This window comes from Ranitomeya imitator, chromosome 2, assembly GCF_032444005.1.
Source record: "Ranitomeya imitator isolate aRanImi1 chromosome 2, aRanImi1.pri, whole genome shotgun sequence".
Lineage (NCBI taxonomy): Eukaryota > Metazoa > Chordata > Amphibia > Anura > Dendrobatidae > Ranitomeya > Ranitomeya imitator.
In genome coordinates this window covers 479,000,626-479,028,556 of record NC_091283.1, presented here as the reverse complement: position 1 = coordinate 479,028,556, position 27,931 = coordinate 479,000,626, and the positions used below count along the sequence as shown (strand labels likewise).

Here is a 27,931-nt window from a genome sequence, read left to right as displayed (position 1 = left end):
GGAAAGGGGCGTGTCCAAGTTAAATTCGCGGCGCGTATACTACGAGTCGCCCACTAACCGGTGATGGAAGCCGAGGTTTTGTCTTTCACGATCCCTGTAGAGAGTAGTAAAATCGTGTTTGTGTGGAACATCACAGCGCGGCTACCGGAGGCGGTCATTTATGTGAGTCTCGTCGTTTTCCCTGTTTATGCAGAGGTTGCGTGTGCTGACGTGGGCGTGGTCTCCCTCGCGCATGCGCAGTTTCTTTCCACGTATTGCCTTGCCGAGATGTGTTGTACTTGAGAGCTATCTGGAAAGTGTCAGCTCTTTCCTTTCAGTAAAGCTTTCTAGTGACAAATTAACGTCCCATCCACTGAATGCGGCTTATATGGGCCTTAGAGTAGTGCTAGCCACATAACAAAGACCTAAATGTGCAAATTAGCCAGTCTTGTTGCCACTGCTGTTGGAGCATGCGTATAAATAATGTAAACCTGGAAACTGGAACATTTCGGGACCTCTAAAGAACACCCTGAAAATGGGCGCCTTATGGTGGGATTTGTCGAGGTTCCTCACCTCAGCTTGGTTCACGTAGAAGTGATTGGCCCTCATAGTGAAGGCACGACGCAGCCATTAAACAATCCAGCAGGTTCCCACAATCACATCATGGGGTGGCAGAGACCCCTCTCCCCATTCTAAGGCTACGTTCACACTAGCGTTATGCTAGTTTGCGTCGGGCAACGCATGCGTCATGCGCCCCTATATTTAACCCCTTCAAGACCCAGCCTATTTTGACCTTAAAGACCTTGCCGTTTTTTGCAATTCTGACCAGTGTCCCTTTATGAGGTAGAAAAATATTTAGAATTGAGAGTCCTCAGTGGTTGATATTTCTTTCCTGTACCTTTATGAGGTAATAACTCAGGAACGCTTCAACGGATCCTAGCGGTTCTGAGATTGTTTTTTCGTGACATATTGGGCTTCATGTTAGTGGTAAATTTAGGTCAATAAATTCTGCATTTATTTGTGATAAACACGGAAATTTGGCGAAAATTTTGAAAATTTCGCAATTTTCACATTTTGAATTTTTATTCTGTTAAACCAGAGAGATATGTGACACAAAATAGTTAATAAATAACATTTCCCACATGTTTACTTTACATCAGCACAATTTTGGAAACAAAATTTTTTTTTGTTAGGAAGTTATAAGGGTTAAAATTCGACCAGCGATTTGTCATTTTTACAACGAAATTTACAAAACCATTTTTTTAGGGACCACCTCACATTTGAAGTCAGTTTGAGGGGTCTATATGGCTGAAAATACCCAAAAGTGACACCATTCTAAAAACTGCACCCCTCAAGGTACTCAAAACCACATTCAAGAAGTTTATTAACCCTTCAGGTGCTTCACAGCAGCAGAAGCAACATGGAAGGAAAAAATGAACATTTAACTTTTTAGTCACAAAAATTATCTTTTAGCAACAATTTTTTTATTTTCCCAATGGTAAAAGGAGAAACTGAACCACGAAAGTTGTTGTCCAATTTGTCCTGAGTACGCTGATACCTCATATCTGGGGGTAAACCACTGTTTTGGCGCACGGCAGGGCTTGGAAGGGAAGGAGCGCCATTTGACTTTTTGAATCAAAAATTGGCTCCACTCTTTAGCGGACACCATGTCACGTTTGGAGAGCCCCCGTGTGCCTAAAAATTGGAGCTCCCCCACAAGTGACCCCATTTTGGAAACTAGACGCCCCAAGGAACTTATCTAGATGCATAGTGAGCACTTTGAACCCCCAGGTGCTTCACAAATTGATCCGTAAAAATGAAAAAGTACTTTTTTTTCACAAAAAAATTCTTTTAGCCTCAATTTTTTCATTTTCACATGGGCAACAGGATAAAATGGATCCTAAAATGTGTTGGGCAATTTCTCCTGAGTACACCAATACCTCACATGTGGAGGTAAACCACTGTTTGGGCACATGGTAAGGCTCGGAAGGGAAGGAGCGCCATTTGACTTTTTGAATGAAAAATTATTTCCATCGTTAGCGGACACCATGTCGCGTTTGGCTAGCTCCTGTGTGCCTAAACATTGGCGCTCCCCCACAAGTGACCCCATTTTGGAAACTAGACCCCCCAAGGAACTAATTTAGATGCCTAGTGAGCACTTTAAACCCTCAGGTGCTTCACAAATTGATCTGTAAAAATGAAAAAGTAATTTTTTTTTCACAAAAAAATTCTTTTCGCCTCAATTTTTTCATTTTCACATGGGCAGTAGGATAAAATGGATCATAAAATTTGTTGGGCAATTTCTCCCGAGTACGCCGATACCTCATATGTGGGGTAAACCACTGTTTGGGCACTCGGCAGGGCTCGGAAGAGAAGGCGCGCCATTTGACTTTTTGAATGGAAAATTAGCTCCAATTGTTAGCGGACACCATGTCGCGTTTGGAGAGCCCCTGTGTGCCTAAACATTGGAGCTCCCGCACAAGTGACCCCATTTTGGAAACTAGACCCCCCAAGGAACTTATCTAGATGCATATTGAGCACTTTAAACCCCCAGGTGCTTCACAGAAGTTTATAACGCAGAGCCATGAAAATAAAAAATAATTTTTCTTTCCTCAAAAATGATTTTTTAGCCTGGAATTTCCTATTTTGCCAAGGATAATAGGAGAAATTAGACCCCAAATATTGTTGTCCAGTTTGTCCTGAGTACGCTGATACCCCATATGTGGGGGTAAACCACTGTTTGGGCGCACGGCAGGGCTCGGAAGGGATGGCACGCCATTTGGCTTTTTAAATGGAAAATTAGCTCCAATCATTAGCGGACACCATGTCACGTTTGGAGAGCCCCTGTGTGCCTAAACATTGGAGATCCCCCAGAAATGACACCATTTTAGAAACTAGACCCCCAAAGGAACTAATCTAGATGTGTGGTGAGGACTTTGAACCCCCAAGTGCTTCACAGAAGTTTATAACGCAGAGCCATGAAAATAAAAAAAAAAATTATTTTCTCAAAAATGATCTTTTAGCCTGCAATTTTTTATTTTCCCAAGGGTAACAGGGGAAATTTGACCCCAAAAGTTGTTGTCCAGTTTCTCCTGAGTACGCTGATACCCCATATGTGGGGGTAAATCACTGTTTGGGCACATGCCGGGGCTCGGAAGTGAAGTAGTGACGTTTTGAAATGCAGACTTTGATGGAATGCTCTGTGGGCGTCACGTTGCGTTTGCAGAGCCCCTGATGTGGCTTAACAGTAGAAACCCCCCACAATTGACCCCATTTTGGAAACTAGACCCCCAAAGGAACTTATCTAGATGTGTGGTGAGCACTTTGAACCCCCAAGTGCTTCATAGAAGTTTATAATGCAGAGCCGTGAAAATAATAAATACGTTTTCTTTCCTCAAAAATAATTATTTAGCCCAGAATTTTTTAATTTTCCCAAGGGTAACAGGAGAAATTTGACCCCAATATTTGTTGTCCAGTTTCTCCTGAGTACGGTGATACCTCATATGTGGGGGTAAACTACTGTTTGGGCACATGCCGGGGCTCAGAAGGGAAGTAGTGACTTTTGAAATGCAGACTTTGATGGAATGGTCTGCGGGTGTCACGTTGCGTTTGCAGAGCCCCTGGTGTGCCTAAACAGTAGAAACCCCCCACAAGTGACCCCATTTTAGAAACTAGACCCCCCAAGGAACTTATCTAGATAGTGGTGAGCACTTTGAACCCCCAAGTGCTTCACAGACGTTTACAACGCAGAGCCGTGAAAATAAAAAATCATTTTTCTTTCCTCAAAAATTATGTTTTAGCAAGCATTTTTTTAGATTCACAAGGGTAACAGGAGAAATTGGACCCCAGTAATTGTTGCGCAGTTTGTCCTGAGTATGCTGGTACCCCATATGTGGGGGTAAACCACTGTTTGGGCACACGTCAGGGCTCGGAAGTGAGGGAGCACCATTTGACTTTTTGAATACGAGATTGGCTGGAATCAATGGTGGCGCCATGTTGCGTTTGGAGACCCCTGATGTGCCTAAACAGTGGTAACCCCTCAATTCTAACTCCAACACTAACCCCAACACACCCCTAACCCTAATCCCAACTGTAGCCATAATCCTAATCACAACCCTAACCCCAACACACCCCTAACCACAACACTAACCCCAACACACCCCTAACCCTAACCACAACCCTAATTCCAACCCTAACCCTAAGGCTATGTGCCCACGTTGCGGATTCGTGTGAGATATTTCCGCACCATTTTTGAAAAATCTGCGGGTAAAAGGCACTGTGTTTTACCTGCGGATTTTCCGCGGATTTCCAGTGTTTTTTGTGCGGATTTCACCTGCGGATTCCTATTGAGGAACAGGTGTAAAACGCTGCGGAATCCGCACAAAGAATTGACATGCTGCGGAAAATACAACGCAGCGTTCCCGCGCGGTATTTTCCGCACCATGGGCACAGCGGATTTGGTTTTTCATATGTTTACATGGTACTGTAAACCTGATGGAACACTGCTGCGAATCCGCAGCCAAATCAGCACCGTGTGCACATAGCCTAATTCTAAAGGTATGTGCACACGCTGCGGAAAACGCTGCGGATCCGCAGCAGTTTCCCATGAGTGTACAGTTCAATGTAAACCTATGGGAAACAAAAATCGCTGTACACATGCTGCGGAAAAACTGCACGGAAACGCAGCGGTTTACATTCCGCAGCATGTCACTTCTTTGTGCGGATTCCGCAGCGGTTTTACAACTGCTCCAATAGAAAATCGCAATTGTAAAACCGCAGTGAAATGCGCAGAAAAAAACGCGGTAAATCCGCCATAAATCCGCAGCGGTTTAGCACTGCGGATTTATCAAATCCGCAGCGGAAAAATCCGCAGAGGACCAGAATACGTGTGCACATTCCTAACCCTAACCCTACCCCTAACCCTACCCCTAACCCTAGCCCTAACCCTACCCCTAACCCTACCCCTAACCCTAACCCTACCCCTAACCCTAACCCTATTCTAACATTAGTGGAAAAAAAAAAATTTCTTTATTTTTTTATTGTCCCTACCTATGGGGGTGACAAAGGGGGGGGGGGGGGTCATTTATTATTTTTTTTATTTTGATCACTGAGATAGATTATATCTCAGTGATCAAAATGCACTTTGGAACGAATCTGCCGGCCGGCAGATTCGGCGGGCGCACTGCGCATGCGCCCGCCATTTTGGAAGATGGCGGCGCCCGGGAGAAGACGGACGGGACCACGGCTGGATCGGTAAGTATGATAGGGTGGGGGGGGACCACGGGGGGGGGGGATCGGAGCACGGGGGGGGGAATCGGAGCGCGGGAGGGGTGGAACGGAGCGCGGGGGGCGTGGAACGGAGCACGGGGGGGCTGGAACGGAGCACGGGGGGGTGGAACGGAGCACGGGGGGGGTGGATCGGAGTGCAGGGGGGGTGATTGGAGCACGGGGGGGTGATTGGAGCACGGGGGGAGCGGACACGAGCACGGGGGGGAGCGGAGCACTGGATGGAGGGGAGCCGGAGCAGTGTACCGGCCAGATCGGGGGGGTGGGGGGGCGATCGGAGGGGTGGGGTGGGGGCACACTAGTATTTCCAGCCATGGCCGATGATATTTCAGCATCGGCCATGGCTGGATTGTAATATTTCACCCGTTATAATGGGTGAAATATTACAAATCGCTCTGATTGGCAGTTTCACTTTCAACAGCCAATCAGAGCGATCGTAGCCACGAGGGGGTGAAGCCACCCCCCCTGGGCTAAACTACCACTCCCCCTGTCCCTGCAGATCGGGTGAAATGGGAGTTAACCCTTTCACCCGGTCTGCAGGGACGCGATCTTTCCATGACGCCGCATAGGCGTCATGGGTCGGATTGGCACCGACTTTCATGACGCCTACGTGGCGTCAAAGGTCGGGAAGGGGTTAACATGGGGGACGCATGCGTTTTTTTTTTTTTTGTTGCGTTGTGCGACGCATGCGTCTTTTTTGCCGCTAGCGTCAGACCAAGAAAACGCAACAAGTTGCATTTTTCTTGCGTCCAAATTTTGGCAAAAAACGACACATGCGTCGCAAAACGCAGCGTTTTTGCGTGCGTTTTGCTGCGTTTTTGCGTGCGTTGTGCGTTGCGTCGCCGACGCAGCGGCGCACAACGCTAGTGTGGACGTTACCTAACCGCGTAGATGCTGTGGTTGCTTCTCCATGGCATCTAAGAGGTTAAACTGTAGAAAGCTAGTGTCAATTACAGCAGTTTCTGATGGGCGTCAGCTGTGCATAACAGACGGCTCAAAAAAACCAAAGAAAAACAGGATTCATAAAAAATAACCTTTATTAATATATACTACTAAAACACTCTAATCATTAAAACACAATAACAGAAATGTGCCTATATGGTCCTAGAGCGACACTATGCTTTGTCCTACCTGGCAGCGGGGGTTGGCACCCTAAATTACGCTTGGCGCCCCCACTCCACGGCGGCTCGCCCTCAGAATCCCTAGAGATCCCTACGATACAGGAAACCTGGAGCAACCTAATAAATGCCTAACGGACAAACCCTACCTGACAGTGGAGGTTGGCACCCTACTTTGAAACGGTTGGCGCCCCCACTCAGCGTCGACTTACCCTAGGATCCCTCAAAAAATCCCTACAATGGAGATAAAGATCAGAAAAATGTCCCAATACACCCTGATAACCACAAAAGTAAATAAAAAATGTGAAACAAAAACATAAAGAAAATAACCTAACCAGATAATGTAGTGTAATAGAGAGATCAGTATATCACAAATTGGGCTTCAGTCTACAAAATCGGATATGCCCAGCTAGCAAAAGGTATATCAGGATGCAATAAATAAATCTCACATCATCAAAAAAATAAAAAAGATGATAACATATCCAATAGGGGGACACATTTATATCATAAAGTCAATCAGTATATGATTATGTTAGCGAGACACAATCGTCTCTAGCCGAACAGGCAATATACAAATGTTTAAAGAATTTGCCCAAAAAGCCCCCTCATATGGACAAAAAAAGGCTATTATATCAATCTCCGATAATGCAAGTACCCACGGCAATAATAAAGTGCGAAGTGCCAAATTTGAAAAAGGGGCAAAGGACCGATAATTATAACAGTGTTATCGTCACAAGAAGCCCCGTAATGACTCAGACTTATCCCCTAATAATAAAGGGTGCAGAAACAATAGTCACAGCAGCATAGTAATTCAATGATTGGCACAGTAAGATTAAAGATACTCATCTGTGAGCTGCGGCACGAGAACCCGAAATCCGGGTGACGCCATAGGAGATGATGATACAGAGATGACGTCACCCGGATTTCGGGTTCTCGTGCCGCAGCTCACAGATGAGTATCTTTAATCTTACTGTGCCAATCATTGAATTACTATGCTGCTGTGACTATTGTTTCTGCACCCTTTATTATTAGGGGATAAGTCTGAGTCATTACGGGGCTTCTTGTGACGATAACACTGTTATAATTATCGGTCCTTTGCCCCTTTTTCAAATTTGGCACTTCGCACTTTATTATTGCCGTGGGTACTTGCATTATCGGAGATTGATATAATAGCCTTTTTTTGTCCATATGAGGGGGCTTTTTGGGCAAATTCTTTAAACATTTGTATATTGCCTGTTCGGCTAGAGACGATTGTGTCTCGCTAACATAATCATATACTGATTGACTTTATGATATAAATGTGTCCCCCTATTGGATATGTTATCATCTTTTTTATTTTTTTGATGATGTGAGATTTATTTATTGCATCCTGATATACCTTTTGCTAGCTGGGCATATCCGATTTTGTAGACTGAAGCCCAATTTGTGATATACTGATCTCTCTATTACACTACATTATCTGGTTAGGTTATTTTCTTTATGTTTTTGTTTCACATTTTTTATTTACTTTTGTGGTTATCAGGGTGTATTGGGACATTTTTCTGATCTTTATCTCCATTGTAGGGATTTTTTGAGGGATCCTAGGGTAAGTCAACGCTGAGTGGGGGCGCCAACCGTTTCAAAGTAGGGTGCCAACCTCCACTGTCAGGTAGGGTTTGTCCGTTAGGCATTTATTAGGTTGCTCCAGGTTTCCTGTATCGTAGGGATCTCTAGGGATTCTGAGGGCGAGCCGCCGTGGAGTGGGGGCGCCAAGCGTAATTTAGGGTGCCAACCCCCGCTGCCAGGTAGGACAAAGCATAGTGTCGCTCTAGGACCATATAGGCACATTTCTGTTATTGTGTTTTAATGATTAGAGTGTTTTAGTAGTATATATTAATAAAGGTTATTTTTTATGAATCCTGTTTTTCTTTGGTTTTTTTGAGCTTGAAAGGGTTCTAGAATATATTTTTGTTGGCATAACAGACGGCACCTACAGGGAATAGAGCAGCTCAGTGCATGAGCGCACATACGAATCCACCGACTTCTGCTGTAAGTGTACGCTGCACCCACAAACTAAAAGCCCCATAGCTGGCATATGCATGGCCGCCAGTGCCATAGTTATCAGGGACGCTGACACTTTTTCCAACAGGTGGCATTACACCAGCATTCTGCCCACAAAGCATGTTTTCTAGGGGAGAATACCCTTCTCGGAGGCATCTTATGGCCGTGCACAGACCGTCTGCGAAACCCTAAACTGGGCCTGTAGAGACGCATCGGTTATTGGAAATTTGATGCAAGTCAGTCGGAGATAATGGAGGGTAGAGACGAGAAACAGGACCTGTGACACGGAAGCACCGATCAACCATCACATTAATGCCGCCTGCCTAATATTGTGTAGGTCCTCCTGCACCCAAACTGCTCCAACCCATGGAGACTTGGACCCCACTAGATCTCTGTGCTCTCTGGCAGCAGATCCTTTATGCCCTGTGTGTTGTGAGGTGCTGCCTCCATGGGTCAGAATTGTTTGGGTTTTTTTTTTGTCTTTTATCTGCACATCCCACAGAGCTAGGCCCGGATTGAGGTTTGGGGACAAGACATCACCTAGTCAAAAACATTATTTACGGATTGCTTCTTCTTTGGGAAGTTTTGGGGGCAGTTTTTCATTTCCTGAAGCATCTTTGAAGAATTTTTTTTATTGATTTCATTTTTCAGCCTTTTCATTGGGCGGTGCCTAGTGTAAAACGGATTACATCGGGAAAGCAATGATGACCATTTTCTTCACCAGGCGTTTTTCAGAATTTGAAACTCTGAAAAGACAGAACATATGAACAGCAAAATGAATTTACAATAGAAATGAATAGGATGTGTTTTTTTTTTTTCAAACAGTTTTTGAGCCATTTTTCATGCGTTTTTGGAGCGGACCCACTTCGAAAGATTCCTCTGCAAGCACACCAACAAAGTTTTCAGAAATTTGTTCTATTGTAGCTCTTCTTTGGAATCAGACAGGATGATTTAACCTTCATCCCCCTCACAGACCTATAATCCTTGAGTGTCACCAGTTTTCCTTCCTTGGACGTCATTAGATCCTAACACCCCACAGGACCTGCCCGTTTGGAGATGCTCTGACCTAGTTGTCTAGCCATCACATTTTGCTCCATGTCACATCTACTCAATTTCTTCTGCTTGCCCATTTTTCCTGCTTCCTGGAAGAATATCCTGATCATCTCCCACTGTTAAACCCTTAATTTGTCCGTGGTCTCTACTCTTATGGCTGATCAATGTGTATAAAAGTATTCATTTGCCGATCGCTCTCCAGGCTAAAAATGATGTTTCAGTAAAACTAACATCTTATTCATTAAAATCCCTGGAGTCTGTATGCATAAGAGTCCAATGAGCCATCCCACTCAGTGATTGACAGTCTTCCCTGTATGTATAGCTGTCAATCACAGTAGTCTGCCCACTGGACTCCTATACATACAAATACCAGGGATTTTAATGAAGAAAATACAAGTTCTACTAAATCTTTTCCCATAAGCCCATAAATCATTCTGCTCAGCTTCTCCCTTTTACCATGGAGGCGACAGGTCAGGCTGCATGTACAACATGACAGGTTCCCTTTAATATCACAAGGTATCTCTTGGAGCATGCTCTGCGTTTGTGTCGTGTCCATGGCAGGACCCCAGGGGCAGAGTATGATTTGTGCTGTGATCCCTTGTGTTGTGCTCTTCCCCATCGTCCTACTGTAGCCACATAAGTGTATCTGTTTTGTTCATCATGTTCCTTTTATTTTGGAGTGACCCGTTCTCATACATTTCTCTCTTTTTGTAGTTCTCTATGCAAGAAGTGTTTTCTCAGTTTGGCCCTCTGTACTCACTGAAACTCTTCCCAAATGCTGGCGTGGCAGAGCCTGGGTACTATGCCGTCATCAAATACTTCTCATCCCAAAGTGCCAAAAGAGCACAGGTATCGTGTGACAAGAAGAATCTCTTCCAGGACACTCCTGTAAAGGTAATTGAGATGGCAGCAGTTTACAGTCTGACCTTCTTCAAGCAAGTCATAGCGTGCATGTGTAAATTCATAGCCAGTATCATATCTGGGCTCATTATTCTGCTGAGAGTCATTGGAAACAGTCAGAAAGCTTGTTGGCAGACACATTCCGCAGCTTAAACTTTGTTCACATGCCAGTTTTGTTTTTTTTAATCCATTTTGTAGATTAAAAAAACAGAAATAAAATGATCCAGTGCAGGATCCACTCATTTGAATGAGGTAGGAAATATCATAAAATATATTTAGTTTGACTGCAATCCATTTTTTCTCCGGATCGAAAAATTGTCTGCATTTTTTTTTTTTTATTGTTCGGTCAACAAAAACGGGTATTAACTGGGTCCAATTTTTTTTTAAAATGTAATGCTCCAACTGTTATAAACAGATGAAAACTGCACCTATGAACAGCGCCTTAGCTAAACTCCTAGAATGCAGATAGGTTGCCAGTTTTTAGAGCCTCACATTACTGCTTAGTGTTTGGTGTAAAGTTTTTACATCTCAGAAATAAATTACAGTAATTAGCACAGTGCAAACCCCAAGTTCCCAGGAATTCTGGGAGATTTCCTGCAAAATATTTAATGCAGCTCTAGAGTAGACTCAGGTCCAGGAGAAGATAGCTAATTATTCAGTCGCCATGACAGCACCACGAGAGAGGGGATTCGCCCTTCAGGGACAGGAAACCTACAGACATAAAAGGGCGGCACCTTTCTCCCGCTTCAGTTGGTTTCTTGTCCCTGGCAGGAGAACCTCTTCAGGCAGGCCTTGTGAAGAAGGTCTTAGAAACGGAGATAACCCAGTCCTGGCAGGCCGATTCAGGTAGCGGGGGTCCCCTACCTCGGTCTGTCCAGGACGCCGGAAGCACCACACGGCAGGGGAACTGCTGGTGTCGGTGTCAGCAGAGAGGGGCAGCCTTTATTCAAACGCTTGCCTCTTAAGTGACCCGTCGCTGTCCGGTACCGGGTGAGTATGTGGGGTCTTCTGCTGTGACTGTGCCCGGGGGTCCTCCCGGAGTCTGTCTGCGGCCTGGCGATGAAGTGCACGTCGGTCCGGGCGGCGCTGGCTTCCTCGACCGCGCGTCGGCTCGCTCACTGCGGCCGCGACCAGAAGGGGCATGTCTGGATGAAGCGGCTGGCGGCGTGGCGGGGGATGTGCAGTGGGACCGCGCCGGCCGATGACGTCACAATCGCGTCCGTACCTGAGCCAGGTACCCGGCGATTGTGCGGTGGAAGCGCGGGTTTGCAGGCGGACCTTCGGAGGGGGGGCAGAGACCGGTTTACGGTCGGTCCGTGGTGCGGTCCTGGGGAAGGCACTCCAACGTTTAAACATTATACCGGGCAGATCACCTGGAGAACCTGCTGACCCCCATCAGGGGGCGGTACCTTGGGGGCATATTTAATGAGGAGTATGACGACTGCTGAGTGCTTCTGACTCATTGTGATGATGGAGTCACTGGAGCAGGGAGAACCCCTGCCTGACAAGCAGCAGCAGATTCAGCCCATTGAGGAGCCTAGAATTATATCCTAGTGGCGATCTAGTGGCAGTAGTCTCACTGGTGGAGACAAGAATACCCAAAAATTGAGGCAGAGCAAGTCCTCAAGCCGTAGAACATCGCTGGCTAGGAAGGACCCCCCACTGATTACGGTACCAATCACTGCACGTTTGGGTAAGTGATCTACGTGAAAGTTCACTTAGTGATTTCCTGTTCCTCCTTATATTCCCTCTCTCCTTGTTAGGGAAGAAAATGTACCGCCAAACATGGGGAGTGCGCCAAATGTGGGGAACCACTCCCAGATGGCCATGACAGGAAGCTATATCAACCCTGAATACAACGCTTAATTGAGGAAGAAGCCCCTGACCTTACTTCCACTTTAAGGGATATGGTTAGACAGGAAGTTAGAGGTTCTATTAACCCCTCTGTGACCTTAGACGTACTATCCCGTTGAGGTGCCCTGGGCTTATCTGACCCTGGACGGGATAGTACGTCATAGCCGATCGGCCGCGTGTCAGCTGCTTATCGCAGCTGACATCCGGCACTATGTGCCAGGAGCGGTCACGGACCGCCCCCGGCACATTAACCCCTGGCACACCGCGATCAAAGATGATCGCGATGTGCCGGCGGTGCAGGGAAGCACCGCGCAGGGAGGGGGCTCCCTGCGGGCTTCCCTGAGACCACCGGAGCAACGCGATGTGATCGCGTTGCTGCGAGGGTCTCACCTCCCTCCCTGCTCCCTCCAGCCCCGGATCCAAGATGGCCGCGGATCCGGGTCCTGCAGGGAGGGAGGTGGCTTCACAGAGCCTGCTCAGAGCAGGCACTGTGAAGCCTGCAGCGCTGCATGTCAGATCAGTGATCTGACAGAGTGCTGTGCAAACTGTCAGATCACTGATCTGTGATGTCCCCCCCTGGGACAAAGTAAAAAAGTAAAAAAAAAATTTTCCAAATGTGTAAAAAAAATAAAAAAAAATATTCCAAAATAATGAAAAAAAAAAAAAATATTATTCCCATAAATACATTTCTTCATCTAAATAAAAAAAAAAAACCAATAAAAGTACACATATTTAGTATCGCCGCGTCCGTAACGACCCGACCTATAAAACTGTCCCACTAGTTAACCCCTTCAGTAAACACCGTAAGAAAAAAAAAAAAAAAAACGAGGCAAAAAACAACGCTTTATTATCATACCGCCGAACAAAAAGTGGAATAACACGCGATCAAAAGGACAGATATAAATAACCATGGTACCGCTGAAAGCGTCATATTGTCCCGCAAAAAAAGAGCCGCCATACAGCATCATCAGCAAAAAAATAAAAAAGTTATAGTCCTGAGAATAAAGCGATGCAAAAATAATTATTTTTTCTGTAAAATAGTTTTTATCGTATAAAAGCGCCAAACCATAAAAAAATGATATAAATGAGGTATCGCTGTAATCGTACTGACCCGAAGAATAAAACTGATTTATCAATTTTACCAAACGCGGAACGGTATAAACGCCTCCCCCAATAGAAATTCATGAATAGCTGGCTTTTGGTCATTCTTCCTCACAAAAATCGGAATAAAAAGCGATCAAAAAATGTCACGTGCCCAAAAATGTTTTCAATAAAAACGTCAACTCGTCCCGCAAAAAACAAGACCTCACATGACTCTGTGGACCAAAATATGGAAAAATTATAGCTCTCAAAATGTGGTATTGCAAAAAATATTTTTTGCAATAAAAAGGGTCTTTCAGTGTGTGACGGCTGCCAATCATAAAAATCCGCTAAAAAACTCGCTATAAAAGTAAATCAAACCCCCCTTCATCACCCCCTTAGTTAGGGAAAAATAAAAAAAAATGTATTTATTTCCATTTTCCCATTAGGGCTAGGGTTAGGGTTAGGGCTAGGGTTAGGGCTAGGGTTAGGGCTAGGGTTAGGGCTAGGGTTAGGGCTAGGGTTAGGGCTAGGGTTAGGGCTAAGGTTAGGGTTGGGGCTACAGTTAGGGTTGGGGCTAAAGTTAGGGTTAGGGTTTAGATTACATTTACAGTTGGGAATAGGGTTGGGATTAGGGTTAGGGGTGTGTCAGGGTTAGAGGTGTGGTTAGGGTTACCGTTGGAATTAGGGTTAGGGGTGTGTTTAGATTAGGGTTTCAGTTATAATTGGGGGGTTTCCACTGTTTCGGCACATCAGGGGCTCTCCAAACACGACATGGCGTCCGATCTCAATTCCAGCCAATTCTGCGTTGAAAAAGTAAAACAGTGCTCCTTCCCTTCCGAGCTCTCCTGTGTGCCCAAACAGGGGTTTACCCCAACATATGGGGTATCGGCGTACTCAGGACAAATTGGACAACAACTTTTGTGGACCAATTTCTCCTGTTACCCTTGGGAAAATACAAAACTGGGGGCTAAAAAATAATTTTTGTGGGAAAACAAAAAGATTTTTTATTTTCACGGCTCTGCGTTATAAACTGTAGTGAAACACTTGGGGGTTCAAAGTTCTCACAACACATCTAGATAAGTTCATTGAGGGGTCTAGTTTCCAATATGGGGTCACTTGTGGGGGGTTTCTACTGCTTAGGTACATTAGGGGCTCTGCAAACGCAATGTGACGCCTGCAGACCAATCCATCTAAGTCTGCATTCCAAATGATGCTCCTTCCCTTCCGAGCCCTCCCATGCGCCCAAACGGTGGTTCCCCCCCCACATATCGGGTATCAGCGTACTCAGGACAAATTGGACAACAACATTTAGGGTCCAATTTCTCCTGCTAACCTTGGAAAAATACAAAACTGGGGGCTAAAATATAATTTTTGTGGAAAAAAAAATATTTTTTATTTGCATGGCTCTGCGTTATAAACTGTAGTGAAATACTTGGGGGTTCAAAGCTCTCACAACACATCAAGATGAGTTCCTTAGGGGGTCTACTTTCCAAAATGGTGTCACTTGTGGGGGGTTTCTACTGTTTAGGTACATTAGGGGCTCTGCAAACGCAATGTGACGCCTGCAGACCATTCCATCTAAGTCTGCATTCCAAATGGCGCTCCTTCCCTTCCGAACCCTCCCATGCGCCCAAACGGTGGTTCCCCCCCACATATGGGGTATCAGCGTACTCAGGACAAATTGGACAACAACTTTTGGGGTCCAATTTCTCCTGTTACCCTAGGGAAAATACAAAACTGGGGGCTAAAAAATAATTTTTGTGGGAAAAAAATTTTGTTTTATTTTTATGGCTCTGCATTATAAACTTCTGTGAAGCCCTTGGCGGGTCAAAGTGCTCACCACACATCCAGATAAGTTCCTTAGGGGGTCTACTTTCCAAAATGGTGTCACTTGTGGGGGGTTTCAATGTTTAGGCACATCAGTGGCTCTCCAAACGCAACATGGCGTCCCATCTCAATTCCTGTCAATTTTGCATTGAAAAGTCAAATAGCGCTCCTTCCCTTCCGAGCTCTCCCATGCGCCCAAACAGTGGTTTACTGCCACATATGGGGTATCAGCGTACTCGGGACAAATTGGACAACAACTTTTGAGGTCCAATTTCTTCTCTTACCCTTGGAAAAATAAAAAATTGGGGGCAAAAATATAATTTTTGTGAAAAAATATGATTTTTTATTTTTACGGTTCTGCATTATAAACTTCTGTGAAGCACTTGGTGGGTCAAAGTGCTCACCACACATCCAGATAAGTTCCTTAGGGGGTCTACTTTCCAAAATGGTGTCACTTGTGGGGGGTTTCAATGTTTAGGCACATCAGTGGCTCTCCAAACGCAACATGGCGTCCCATCTCAATTCCTGTCAATTTTGCATTGAAAAGTCAAATAGCGCTCCTTCCCTTCCGAGCTCTCCCATGCGCCCAAACAGTGGTTTACTGCCACATATGGGGTATCAGCGTAGTCAGGACAAATTGGACAACAACTTTTTGGGTCCAATTTCTCCTGTTACCCTTGGTAAAATATAACAAATTGGAGCTGAAGTAAATTTTTTGTGTAAAAAAGTTAAATGTTCATTTTTATTTAAACATTCTAAAAATTCCTATTAAACACCTGAAGGGTTAATAAACTTCTTGAATGTGGTTTTGAGCACCTTGAGGGGTGCAGTTTTTAGAATGGTGTCACACTTGGGCATTTTCTATCATATAGACCCCTCAAAATGACTTCAAATGAGACGTGGTCCCTAAAAAAAAATGGTGTTGTAAAAATGAGAAATTGCTGGTCAACTTTTAACCCTTATAACTCCCTAACAAAAAAAAAAATTGGTTCCAAAATTATGCTGATGTAAAGGAGACATGTGGGAAATGTTACTTATTAAGTATTTTGTGTGACATATCTCTGTGATTTAATTGCATAAAAATTCAAAGTTTGAAAATTGCGAAATTTTCGCCAAATTTCCGTTTTTTTCACAAATAAACGCAGGTACTATCAAAGAAATTTTACCACTATCATGAAGTACAATATGTCACGAGAAAACAATGTCAGTATCACCAGGATCCATTGAAGCGTTTCGGAGTTATAACCTCATAAAGGGACAGTGGTCAGAATTGTAAAAATTGGCCTGGTCATTGACGTGCAAACCACCCTTGGGGGTAAAGGGGTTAAATCCATGTCCTAGAAAACGGATGTCAAGAGAAGCAAATATAGTAGCTCCCCAGTTTCGGATTTGGGTTCGGACTTGGGTGAACTGAGCTCTGATTCCTTTCCGTCATCCTCTTCATCTGTAGACACCGAGTCCGGTCACTCCTGCTTGTCGCTGGACAGAGTTAACCATCTTGTTAAGGCGGTAAACAACACAATGGGGATTGAGGAGACCCAGTCAGAATGCTCCATGCAGGACATTATGTTTAAAGGCCTGGATCGAAAATTCCGTAGGTCTTTTCCGGTGGTGGATAAAATAAATACATTGATTACAAGGGAGTGGAAAAAACCTGAAAGGAAAGGTTCGCTTCCACCGGCATTTAAGAGGAGATATCCATTCGAAGAGGAAGCTTCGTCCTCATGGGACAAGGCTCCGAAACTGGACGCAGCAGTAGCCAAGGCGTGTAAAAGGACCTCTCTTCCGTTTGAAGGTCTAGGAAATCTAAAAGATCCCCTTGATAGAAAGGCTGACGTTTTCCTTAAAGGGGCTTGGGAAACATCAGCAGGATCCCTAAGACCAGTGATTGCAGCCACTTGCACAGCACGGTCACTGATTGTGTGGCTTGACCACTTAGAGGATCAACTCAAAAATAAGGCTCCCAGGAATAAGATCGGTAGACGCTCTCCTAATCTCATGGCACTTCAATCTTGCCTACGCTTTTCCCCCTCTGAACTTAATCCCAATAGTTCTGAGGAAAATACAGGAAGACGGGGCCCAAATAATCCTGACAGCCCCGTTCTGGCCCAGAAGATGTAATTTCCTTGGCTGAGGAAGATGTCCTTTTCCCAGTCATGGATTCTTCCAGAAATGCCAAATCTCCTCTCCCAGGGCCCAATCCTCCATCCACGAGTGGCCAATTTACATCTAGCGGCGTGGAATTTCAAAGTTCATTACTAAGGGGGAGGGTTTTTTTGCGGGACCTGGTAAATACATTACTTAAAAGTAGAAAAATCTCTGCAACAAACATTTGCGTCAGGATTTGGAAAAAATTCTTATCAGTTTCAGAAACGGATTGATCAGGAACCCTGTATTAACCAAATTCTAGAATTCTTGCAAAAAGGGTTAGATATGGGTCTAGCCACAAGCACGCTCAGGGTTCAAGTGTCGGCTCTAGGGTCACTATACAATAGTAATTTGGCCAGCAATCATTGGATAGTCAGGTTCTTCAAGGCAGTTAAGAGATCTAGACCAATCATTAAACAAAAAGTAGTTACATGGGACCTAAATCTTGTTCTCTCAACTTTAACGCAAGCTCCATTTGAGCCTATTGATAATGCCCCGATTAAAATCCTATCCTTGAAAACAGCCCTCTTAGTTGCGCTCACATCCGCGAGAAGGATTAGTGATCTACAAGCTTTGTCCAGACAGCCTCCGTACATGCAGTTTAGGGAAGATAGAGTTATGAGACCTGATCCTCTTTATCTTCCAAATGTAGCTTCAAAATTTCATAGGTTACAAGAGGTTATTCTTCCCTCATTTTGTCCTAATCCCAGTAATGATAAGGAACATAAATTTCATACTTTGGATGTTAAAAGGTGTCTTCTTAAATATATTTCAGCTACCAACACTTGGAAGAAAGATAATTCCCTGTTTGTATCCTTTCAGGGAGTTAGAAAGGGACTTAAAGTATCTAAAAACACACTAGCTAGATGGATCAGGGAGGCAATCTCTCTTGCTTATACAGCAGGTGGCGTGGAGATCCCAGAAGGTGTCAGGCTATGTGCACACGTCAGGGTTTTTGGCAGAAATTTTCCTGACAAAAACCAGACATTTCTGCCAGAAATCCGCATGCGTTTTTTTCACGTTTTTTCATGCGTTTTTGGTGCGTTTTTTTCCAAATGCATAGAATAGCGGGAAAAACGCGAAAAAAACCGCAAAATTAATGAACATGCTGCCTTTTTTTACCGTGATGCGTTTTTGTTTTTTTTCGTGGAAAAAAAAACCGCATCATGTGCACAAATTGCAGAATGCATTCAAAATGATAGGATGCATATGTCTGCGGTTTCTAATGCGTTTTTATCGCGAAAAAAACTGAACGTGTGCACATACCCTCAAAGCTTATTCCACACGAGCCGTGGCCACATCCTGGGCGGAGAGATCAGAAGTGTTGATTGAAGACATTTGTAAGGTGGCCACATGGTCTTCTCCGTCTACTTTCTTTAAACACTATAGACTAGATCTCGGTAGCTCCTCTGACCTCACGTTTGGGAGAAGGGTGCTTGAAGCAGTTGTCCCTCCCTAGTCCTTTTACTTCTCTGAAAGTCTCTCGTGGTGCTGTCATGGCGACAGAATAAATACGTAAGCTACTTACCGGTCGCGGTGTTTTTTTCAGGAGACCATACAGCACCCTTATATTCCCTACCCTTTTTCTCGTATGGGTCAACACTTCCTCTTTTCCTTTCTATATTTACTCACATGGTGAATTGTATTAAGTTGATTTTGTGCTACTAACCTAGGAGACCCTCTCATGCTCTGTAAACCAACTGATGCGGGAGAGAGGTGCCGCCCTTTTATGTCTGTAGGTTTCCTGTCCCTGAAGGGCGGATCCCCTCTCTCGTGGTGGTGTCATGGGCTCCTGAAAACCACCGCTACCGGTAAGTAGCTTACGTATTTTCATATACTGACACAGTGAATCTTCCTGCAGAATAATGAGTGCAGCTCTGGAGTATAATATAGGCTGGAACTCGGGATCAGTACAGGATAAGTCATATATGAACCTGTGACTCCACCAGCAGAATAGCGAGTGCAGCTTTGGAGTATAATACAGGATGTACCTCAGGATCAGTACAGGATGAGTAATGTATGTACACAGTGAGTGCAGCTCTGGAGTATAATACAGGAGGCAACTCAGGATCAGTAATGTAATGTATGTACACAGTTAATCCACCAGCAGAATAGTGAGAGCATCTCTGGAGTATAATATAGGCTATAACTTAGGATCAGTACAGGATAAGTAATGCATGTACACAGTGACTGCACCAGCAGAATAGTGAGTGCAGCTGTGGAGTATAATACAGGCTATGAAACAGAATCTATATAGGAAAAAAGTAATATATCTACAATGTGACTCCACCAGCAGACTAGTGATTGCAGCTGTGGAGTTTAATCCTGTATGGAATACAGAATCAGCAGAGAAAAAGTAATGTATATACTATAACGTTACTCAACTTATCTTGGTGATTTCTATATGTAAGCTAAACAGTGATGTACATGATATTACTTATTGGAGTATATAACATTAAGGAGGAGTTTTAAGGTAATGGTGGTTAATGGTTCTTATAGTTGAATCTTGTTTTCTTTGTATCTAGGTACAAATATGTGTCAAGCAGAAAGGATTTCCATACAAGTCTCTGGAGCTGTACGGCCACAAATGTCAGGAACTTGCTAACTATTACCTGGGGTTTAATGGCTGGTCCAAAAGGATGATTGCTGTGAGTAATTTCCGATATTTTATTCATAAATTCCCAGACAATCTCTTTAATATACTATGTGGCCATGAAGACAATAACATATGGGGAACTTGGCAAATTGTCTCTATGCATGCTGTAAGTGACATGTGTTTGTAGAGAGTCATCGATGTGGATCCAACTATACAGAGATGCCTAAAACACACTATTTCTCCAGATGCACAGGGTTGTCGTCCTGCTTTCTTAGCCCCCGGATGTACAAGTATGCCTGATTATGCATATGTATGTTTTCCTTCAGATGCAGAATATAACTGGTTTGGATCATGATCCAGAGGAGGAACCAGAATTACAAGAACCATCAAAACTACGATACCTGTGTGTAGTGCAGGTGACCCTTCATTACCATGGAGTTTGCAGCAGAGGAGTTGGAGTTGCAGAAGAAATCATCGACAAGGAGAACGGTGAGGACTCCTTATGAGAACTGTGGATTGTAGATCTATATAGACACCATTTTATTCATGTTTCCAAGGCTGGGATTAAAGGAATTGTCTGGGAATTTATCAAATTTCATAAAATAGCAGACAATACGATAAAATGATAAAATTACCATAATCCACCTTTCACATTCCCTGCACTTTACTCCTGTGGCTTCAGTGGTAACATGCTGAACATTGTTTACAATGGTCACTTGAGTAATCACTGGCCTGAGTGTTCTTGTGTCGTATATGCCAGTATCAAAGCTGAGACCAGTGATTGGCTGCAGCGTTCATGTAACGCTGCAGCAGCAGGGAATACCTGAGTGGCAACTCTTCAGTAGATGGGGACTTGACAGGTGAATTTTGGTTATTTTATTGCCATATTCCTGCAGGTTTTTTATTGCTGGAAAATTTCTGTAATGCATTTACTTATGGATTATGTTTTCATTGATATTATGGGATATTTTGAGAAAATTTGATGCTACTATCACAATGTGATCACTGCACTTATTGTATTGCTATGTGGGGGACATGTCCTGGGCAATGGAAGGCACTATGTTAACTGGTCATTTGTTTTTATACCTGTGCGAGGCCGGAGGCAGAAGAACACAGCGCATAACACATTTACACAGCCACTGACCATTATATGAGCCCATACATATAGAGCAATAATGATGTAGGGCTATAGGACCAGTACAAGAAATGACTGTCTGACACCACTTAAGACTAGCAAATGTACATGGTGGTATTTTTTTTTTTTTTTTTACTGCTATTATATTTCAATGTCTTGTTTTATGTTCTTCCCAGATCCACTGGTATTAATATCAAAGACCGAGAAAGTACAGAAGTTTTCCCAGGAAAAAGCTCTGTCTAACGCTTTCCAGAAGATCTTGCTGGTGGTTTTTGGTAATTTGTTATTGCAGACTGTTTTATATAACATTATGTATTTTTTATATATAATTGTCTAAGTGTCTGTTTGTCTGTAACTGAAATCCCGCGTCGCTGATTGGTCGAGGCCGGCCGGGCCTCATACATATACTACAACATACATATACTAGAACGGGAATAACATGAAGGACAGTCTGTGAGGGGCGAGAATAAAGGCTCCTTCTCACTTGCGAGAAATACGTCCGTGTCTCGCAGGTTAAAACCCTGCTCTGGCGCCGGCACTCCAGAGCGGAGCATGCAGCCGCACAGCAATACATGGAGCTGCACACTCCGCTCTTGAGTGCCGGCACCAGAGCAGGGTTTTAACCTGCGAGACACTGACGTATTTCTTGTAAGTGAGAAGGAGCCCTAACATGGTCAGTCTGTGAGGGAGAAAATAACATGGAGGACAGTGTTTTGAGGGAGAGAATAACATGGAGGACAGTCTGTGAGGGAGAGAGAATAACATGGAGGACAGTCTGTGAGGGAGAGAATAACATGGAGGACAGTCTGTGAGGGAGAGAATAACATGGAGGACAGTGTTTTGAGGGAGAGAATAACATGGAGGACAGTCTGTGAGGGAGAGAGAATAACATGGAGGACAGTCTGTGAGGGAGAGAGAATAACATGGAGGACAGTCTGTGAGGGAGAGAGAATAACATGGAGGACAGTCTGTGAGGGAGAGAGAATAACATGGAGGACAGTCTGTGAGGGAGAGAGAATAACATGGAGGACAGTCTGTGAGGGAGAGAATAACATGGAGGACAGTCCGTGAGGGAGAGAATATTAATTTTCCCCGTTTTTAAGTTTATCATAAGGTAAAATAAATGGTGTCTCTGAAAACTATAAGTCATCCTGTAGAAAACAAGCTGTCATACAGTGATAGATGACTAATAAAGTTTTGACTCTTTAAAATAAAGACAGGAGAAAAACAATGGCATTGTGTCCAATGGGTTAAAACATAAATGTAAGCACCAATGTTTATATGAATACTAGATGGTGGCCCGAATCTAACGCATCAAGTATCTACTATATAATCGTCTAATTTTGTCTGTTTTGTCTGTAACGGAAATCCCGCGTTGCTGATTGGTCGCGGGCAGCTGGAGAGACCAATCAGCGACAGGCGCAGTCCGGCTGCGAATTGGCGCGGGTTTTTGAACCACGCTTCGCTGATAATGTATATATTTTACCTGGAAAATCCTGTCATTGCATTATTCTTAAATCTTCATAAATAAACTACATACATATTCTAGAATACCCGATGCGTTTGAATTGGGCCACCATCTAGTATTAAATAATCATGTAACATAAAGGCCCTCACTGAAGAATTTGATGGCATATTGCTAACTATTAACTTATCTTGCCAATCTTTTTAGGGATAGTAACTCTAGAGTCTTCGGCCTCTAATCGACCTCTAAAGTAACTAAAGAGGTGAATGTGCAATATTCTTATAATATGGGCTGCTTCTCAAGTGTTGGCCAATTAGGGCTCACACCAGGAAATTCCTATCTATTAAGCCAATTAAAGTAAGTCATTTCATCCTTAGGGTACCGTCACACTATAACATTTCGATCACTACGACGGTACGATTCGTGACGTTCCAGCGATATCGTTACGATATCGCTGTGTCTGACACGCAGCAGCGATCAGGGATCCTGCTGAGAATCGTACGTCGTAGCAGATCGTTTAGAACTTTCTTTCATCGCTGGATCTCCCGCTGTCATCGCTAGATCGGTGTGTGTGACACCGATCTAGCGATCTAGCGATGCGATCCAGCGATGCGTTCGCTTGTAACCAGGGTAAACATCGGGTAACTAAGCGCAGGACCGCGCTTAGTTACCCGATGTTTACCCTGGTTACAAGCGTTAAACTAAAAAAAAAACAAACAGCACATACTTACATTCTGGTGTCCGTCAGGTCCCTTGCAGTCTGCTTCCAGCACTGTGACTGCCGGCCGTAAAGTGAAAGCAGAGCACAGCGGCTGTGCTTTCACTTTCACTTTACGGCCGGCAGTCACTGAGTGCGGGAACCAGACTGCAAGGGACCTGACGGACACCAGAATGTAAGTATGTGCTGTTTTTTTTTTTTTTTTTTTAGTTTAACGCTTGTAACCAGGGTAAACATCGGGTAACTAAGCGCGGTCCTGCGCTTAGTTACCCGATGTTTACCCTGGTTACCCAGGGACCTCGGCATCTTGGTCGCTGGAGAGCGGTCTGTGTGACAGCTCCCCAGCGACCACACTACGATTTACCTACGATCACGGCCAGGTCATATCGCTGGTCGTGATCGTAGGTAAATCGTATAGTGTGACGGTACCCTTAATGAGAATTCTGATCTGTCAAGGTGACTCGGTAAAACACAACACTCTCTATAGTATTCGCATCCTTTATTTTCATCCAAGCTGGCACCATAAGGGGTGATGACCAGAAGTTAGGATTATGTGTCTGACGAGAGACGTCATGTGTTGCTGTGTCAAGTCTTTATATACTGTAACCTGCAGTTTTTTTGATAGCAATCGGCTCTGTGACAATAGGTTATTGACCTTGCTAAGAATCAGGGTGGCAATCTTGATAGTTGTGTCTTCCATTCAATACAGACAGTGGTAAGGTTGCTGTGGAATATGTTGCTGGTGAAGACGATACTGTAGACTGCCTAACAGAGGAAGAACTGCAAAGACTCATTCAGGTATAGAAGGATACACCACTTCGTCATTCAACATCCCAGTGACTTCTGCAGCTAATTATTGGGCTTAGGCTGGGGTCATATTGCGTTAATGGGTTAACGCTAACGGACAGCGTTGCATGGCGAAAATGTCGCAATTAACGCCGTGCAACGGGTCCGTTAGCGCACCCATTGACAGCAATGTTATTTCTGCCTGTAGCGCATCGCTAGCGCGTGCCATTTACGGGCCATTTCCGTTCTTTTGTGACGGACCTCACTGCAGCGTCCGAGGTCCGGTCCTCACTAGCGCAGATCGGGGATCTGCGCCAGCGGGGATGGCGAACGCGGACCAAAAAAGAAACATTGCGTTAGCACAATCCGCTAGCGCTATGCGCTTAACGGATTGCCCTAACGCAATGTGAACCTAGCCTTAGGCCATGTTCACACGATCCTTTTTTTCATGCGGAATTGCCGCGATTTTCCCGCTGCGGGTCCGCAGCTGTTTTCCATGCAGGGTACATTACATTGTACCCTATGGAAAACAGGAACTGCTGTGCCCACAATGCGGAAAATAAAAAAAAAAAGCCGCGCTGAATAGCTGCGGGAAAAAAGAAGTACCATGTCACTTCTTTTTTCGGAGCCGCAGCGGTTCTGCACCCATTGACCTCCATTGTGAGGTCAAACCCGCAGTAAAACCCGCAGATGAAAAAAATATCTGCGGGTTTTACTGCGGTTTGTGGTGCAGAACCGCTGCAGCAGGAAGTGCGGGGAAGCGGGCGGAAGTGCGTGGGCGGAGTGTGGCTGCCCCCCCGTGCTCCGATCCCGCCCCCCTGTGCTCCAATCCCACCGCCCCGTGCTCCGATGCCCCCCGCCAGTGCTCCGATGCCCCCCCCCCCCCCCCCGTGCCCAAATCTCCCCCCCTTATACTTACCCGGTGTCCGTCCGGCCGTCTTCTCCCTGGGCGCCGCCATCTTGCAAAATGGCGGGCGCACTGCGCATGCGCCCGCCGAATCTGCCGACCGGCAGATTCGTTCCAAAGTGCATTTAGATTATATCTCAGTGATCAAAATGCACTTTGGAACGAATCTGCCGGCCGGCAGATTCGTTCCAAAGTGCATTTTGATCACTGAGATATAATCTATCTCAGTGATCAAAATAAAAAAAAATAGTAAATGACACCCCCCCCCCCTTTGTCACCCCCATAGGTAGGGACAATAAAAAAAATTAAGAATTTTTTTTTTTTTTTCCACTAAGGTTAGAATAGGGTTAGGGGTAGGGTTAGGGTATTTTCAGCCATTTTAACCCTAAAAAACTTCCTAGAAAACACAGACTCTGCATAGAAAACTGCATAAAAAAAAGGATCAAAAAAAGGATAAAAAAAACGCATCAAAAAAGGACAAAAAAAGGCCGTGTGTTTTTGCCAAGAGCTGCAGTTTTTTAAAAAACAGTCCTGAAAAAAAAAAGGATGGAAATCAGGAACGTGTAAACATACCCTTAGAGTTTTTGCCGATGTAGTTGACACAAGACCAGTGTCCCAGTGATTAGCTGCAGAAGTCACATCCACTGTAGTCGTGATGTCACAACTGCAACCTGTCAACAACAACTATGGGCAGCCTCAAAAAAAAGTCATTGCTGGAGCCATGAAAGGTCAGTAATGCTTTAACTAATGCAAGCTGATAGAGTAAAAATGATCCATGGAAAATGTTTTACACAAAAATGACTTGGGTTGCTTTGTGTCATCTTCTCGGCACAGCCTTTAATTTTACTACTTTTTGTCTTGTTGTACGTGTTTCTGTGTTTTAGGTAAATGACTTCACATGGACTCCACTGGATCCCGGAGGAGGGGAAGATGAGGACTGGGCTGAGCTCACCTGCCATGAAGACACTGTGATAGAATCATAAGGGTTTTTATTTTTGTAATTTATTTTTGTACTTTGTATAGACATTAAATGTCATGTTTTGTTGAGAAATGTTTGATTTTGTGATATTCAGTTTGTTTTCTATAATCACAATTTGTAAACCTTTATCAGTATTTCTATGTAAAATAGAAGTTACTGTACAGCAGCAGACTGCTGTTTACGATTTCAATCATAGAAATCACAGTCTACAGGCAGAAAGAATAGTTATTATATGTGCTGTGATACTTTGCCCGGGCATCCCAAAGAAAGGTTTCACCAGATCACATCATAAAGATGTTCAAGTCATATAGATCCACAAATGATGGATTGAAGAACAGGAGAATCTACAGACTGAGGTCTGTGCAGCTCCATGCCTGTCACAGGCCTTATTCAAACTCCAGCAAGATGATTGGCTAGCAAATAGCCCTACAAAATAAAGGAGCTGCCTAATGGAGATTGGAAAAGAACAGAACACACTGTAAGAAAGTTCTTACCGAGAGCTGGAAGAGCCGAGAAGACCCTGTAACCATTCTCCTGGAAGCAGAGGCTGAAGTTTATTTAGAGATATGCAGCAGAACAGTTTACAGAAGACGGTGAGCTAAGACACGCATATACTCGCAGGTGTCCTGATAAGCAAAGCAACGCTGGGATATTTGACCTCGAACTATAGCATGGGGGCTTTTTATACATGATTAAGACAAAGAAAGTTACACATTGCGGCAAAGGGCATATACGGTACATGATAACTTCATACTATACTGTTCACTACCATATAATACCACTTGTTTACTATCACAGTGCCCCTCAGCCGCTCCTGATAACCTTTATGCCAACCATACATGCTAATGGCTCTGTTGTCATTTTATACCTCTAGTCTGAAGAGAGTTTCAGCTCTTTTAGCAAAGTTACTTGACTACAGATTGTCCATGATAGCTGCCAAAACATGGCTGTTCAGTATATTATGGCTGACCATTCTCTTACACAGAAGGGAAAGAAAATGTGTGGTCATCATCCAGTGCATCCCTACATTTGACTGAGCCCATTTTGCTTGATATATTGTATTACTTGACACAAACATGGAAAATTGTTTTCTCTATTGCTTCATTGGGGGACACAGGAAACCATGGGTGTATGCAGCTGACACTAGGCACAAATAAACTAGTCCCCCCAGCAGTGAACACCCCACGAACTGGTACGAAGTTAATCAATTTAGCTTAGTGTCAGTAGGAGGCTGATGTGGGTCTTTCAGTAGTCCCATATGTACCTATGTTGTCGGCGTTTTTAACTAATTATTTCTTTTCTTTTTCCTGAAGCTTCTCTTCACTAACCTTTTGGAGGAAAACCATGTGAATAGGCACTCTGTTATTCCACGTACAGAGAGAGTATGGTGTGGACTGACACACCATATTCTTTTCTGTCTATCTAAACACACGTGTTCAGGTGCTCCAGAGGACGGTCCTGGCCCTCCCATCCCTGTCCGCTCCCCTACCAGAGCCAGACAGCATCAGGAGGTACAGTCATCCAGCTACAAAGGTTTGGGCTTCAGCTTAATTTCCTCCATGATAGGACATCTGAGGAATCCGCTTCAGGGATAGAGAGGTAATTTTTCTCCAACAGGTCCCCTCTCTCCTTCCCCATGTGCAGGAGGTGGTATCGTCAGTAAGAAATAAGGTACTTCCTGCCAGCGCCGTCTTATGACCTCCGCGCTGCTCTCCTCACCCCTGTTAACCTCTAGTCCCTGGCTTTTTTGTGGCCCAGCCTAGCTTTCGGCCCTACCCCCTCACTTTCCATTGCGTCGGCTCTCCTGGTGCCGACACGCCCTCCTTTCCTCGTTCACTGGCGCCAATATCTTTGCTCCCTTTTTTCTCCTGTAAGCCCTCTCCTTCCCCCTGCAGCTGCCATTTTCTGGCATCCGACCACCAGTCTCATAGGAGCTTCTCCAGCTGGCTTCCAGGACCCTCATTACCGCAGACCCCTGCCATCAAATTGCAGTACTTCAGCTCTCTGGAGGGTAAGCTCTGCGCTGCAAACTGACACTCTTTTCAACAAACTTATTT

The 27,931-nt window shown here is 44.5% G+C and overlaps 1 protein-coding gene across 2 annotated transcripts; it reads left to right on the top strand.

Moving 5' to 3' along the window:
* On the top strand, positions 1–25,946 carry RDM1 (RAD52 motif containing 1). Of its 2 annotated transcripts, XM_069751326.1 has the most exons (7): positions 1–162; positions 10,191–10,370; positions 19,814–19,936; positions 20,211–20,373; positions 21,196–21,294; positions 23,912–24,000; positions 25,780–25,946. In XM_069751326.1, exons 1-7 carry the CDS (start codon positions 64–66, stop codon positions 25,876–25,878), a joined length of 852 nt encoding a protein of 283 aa, XP_069607427.1. In that variant the 5' UTR covers positions 1–63; the 3' UTR covers positions 25,879–25,946. The 2 variants fall into 2 exon arrangements, with proteins under 2 accessions (XP_069607427.1, XP_069607428.1); XM_069751327.1 differs by lacking the exon at positions 23,912–24,000.
* Positions 25,947–27,931: the final 1,985 nt, after the last annotated feature.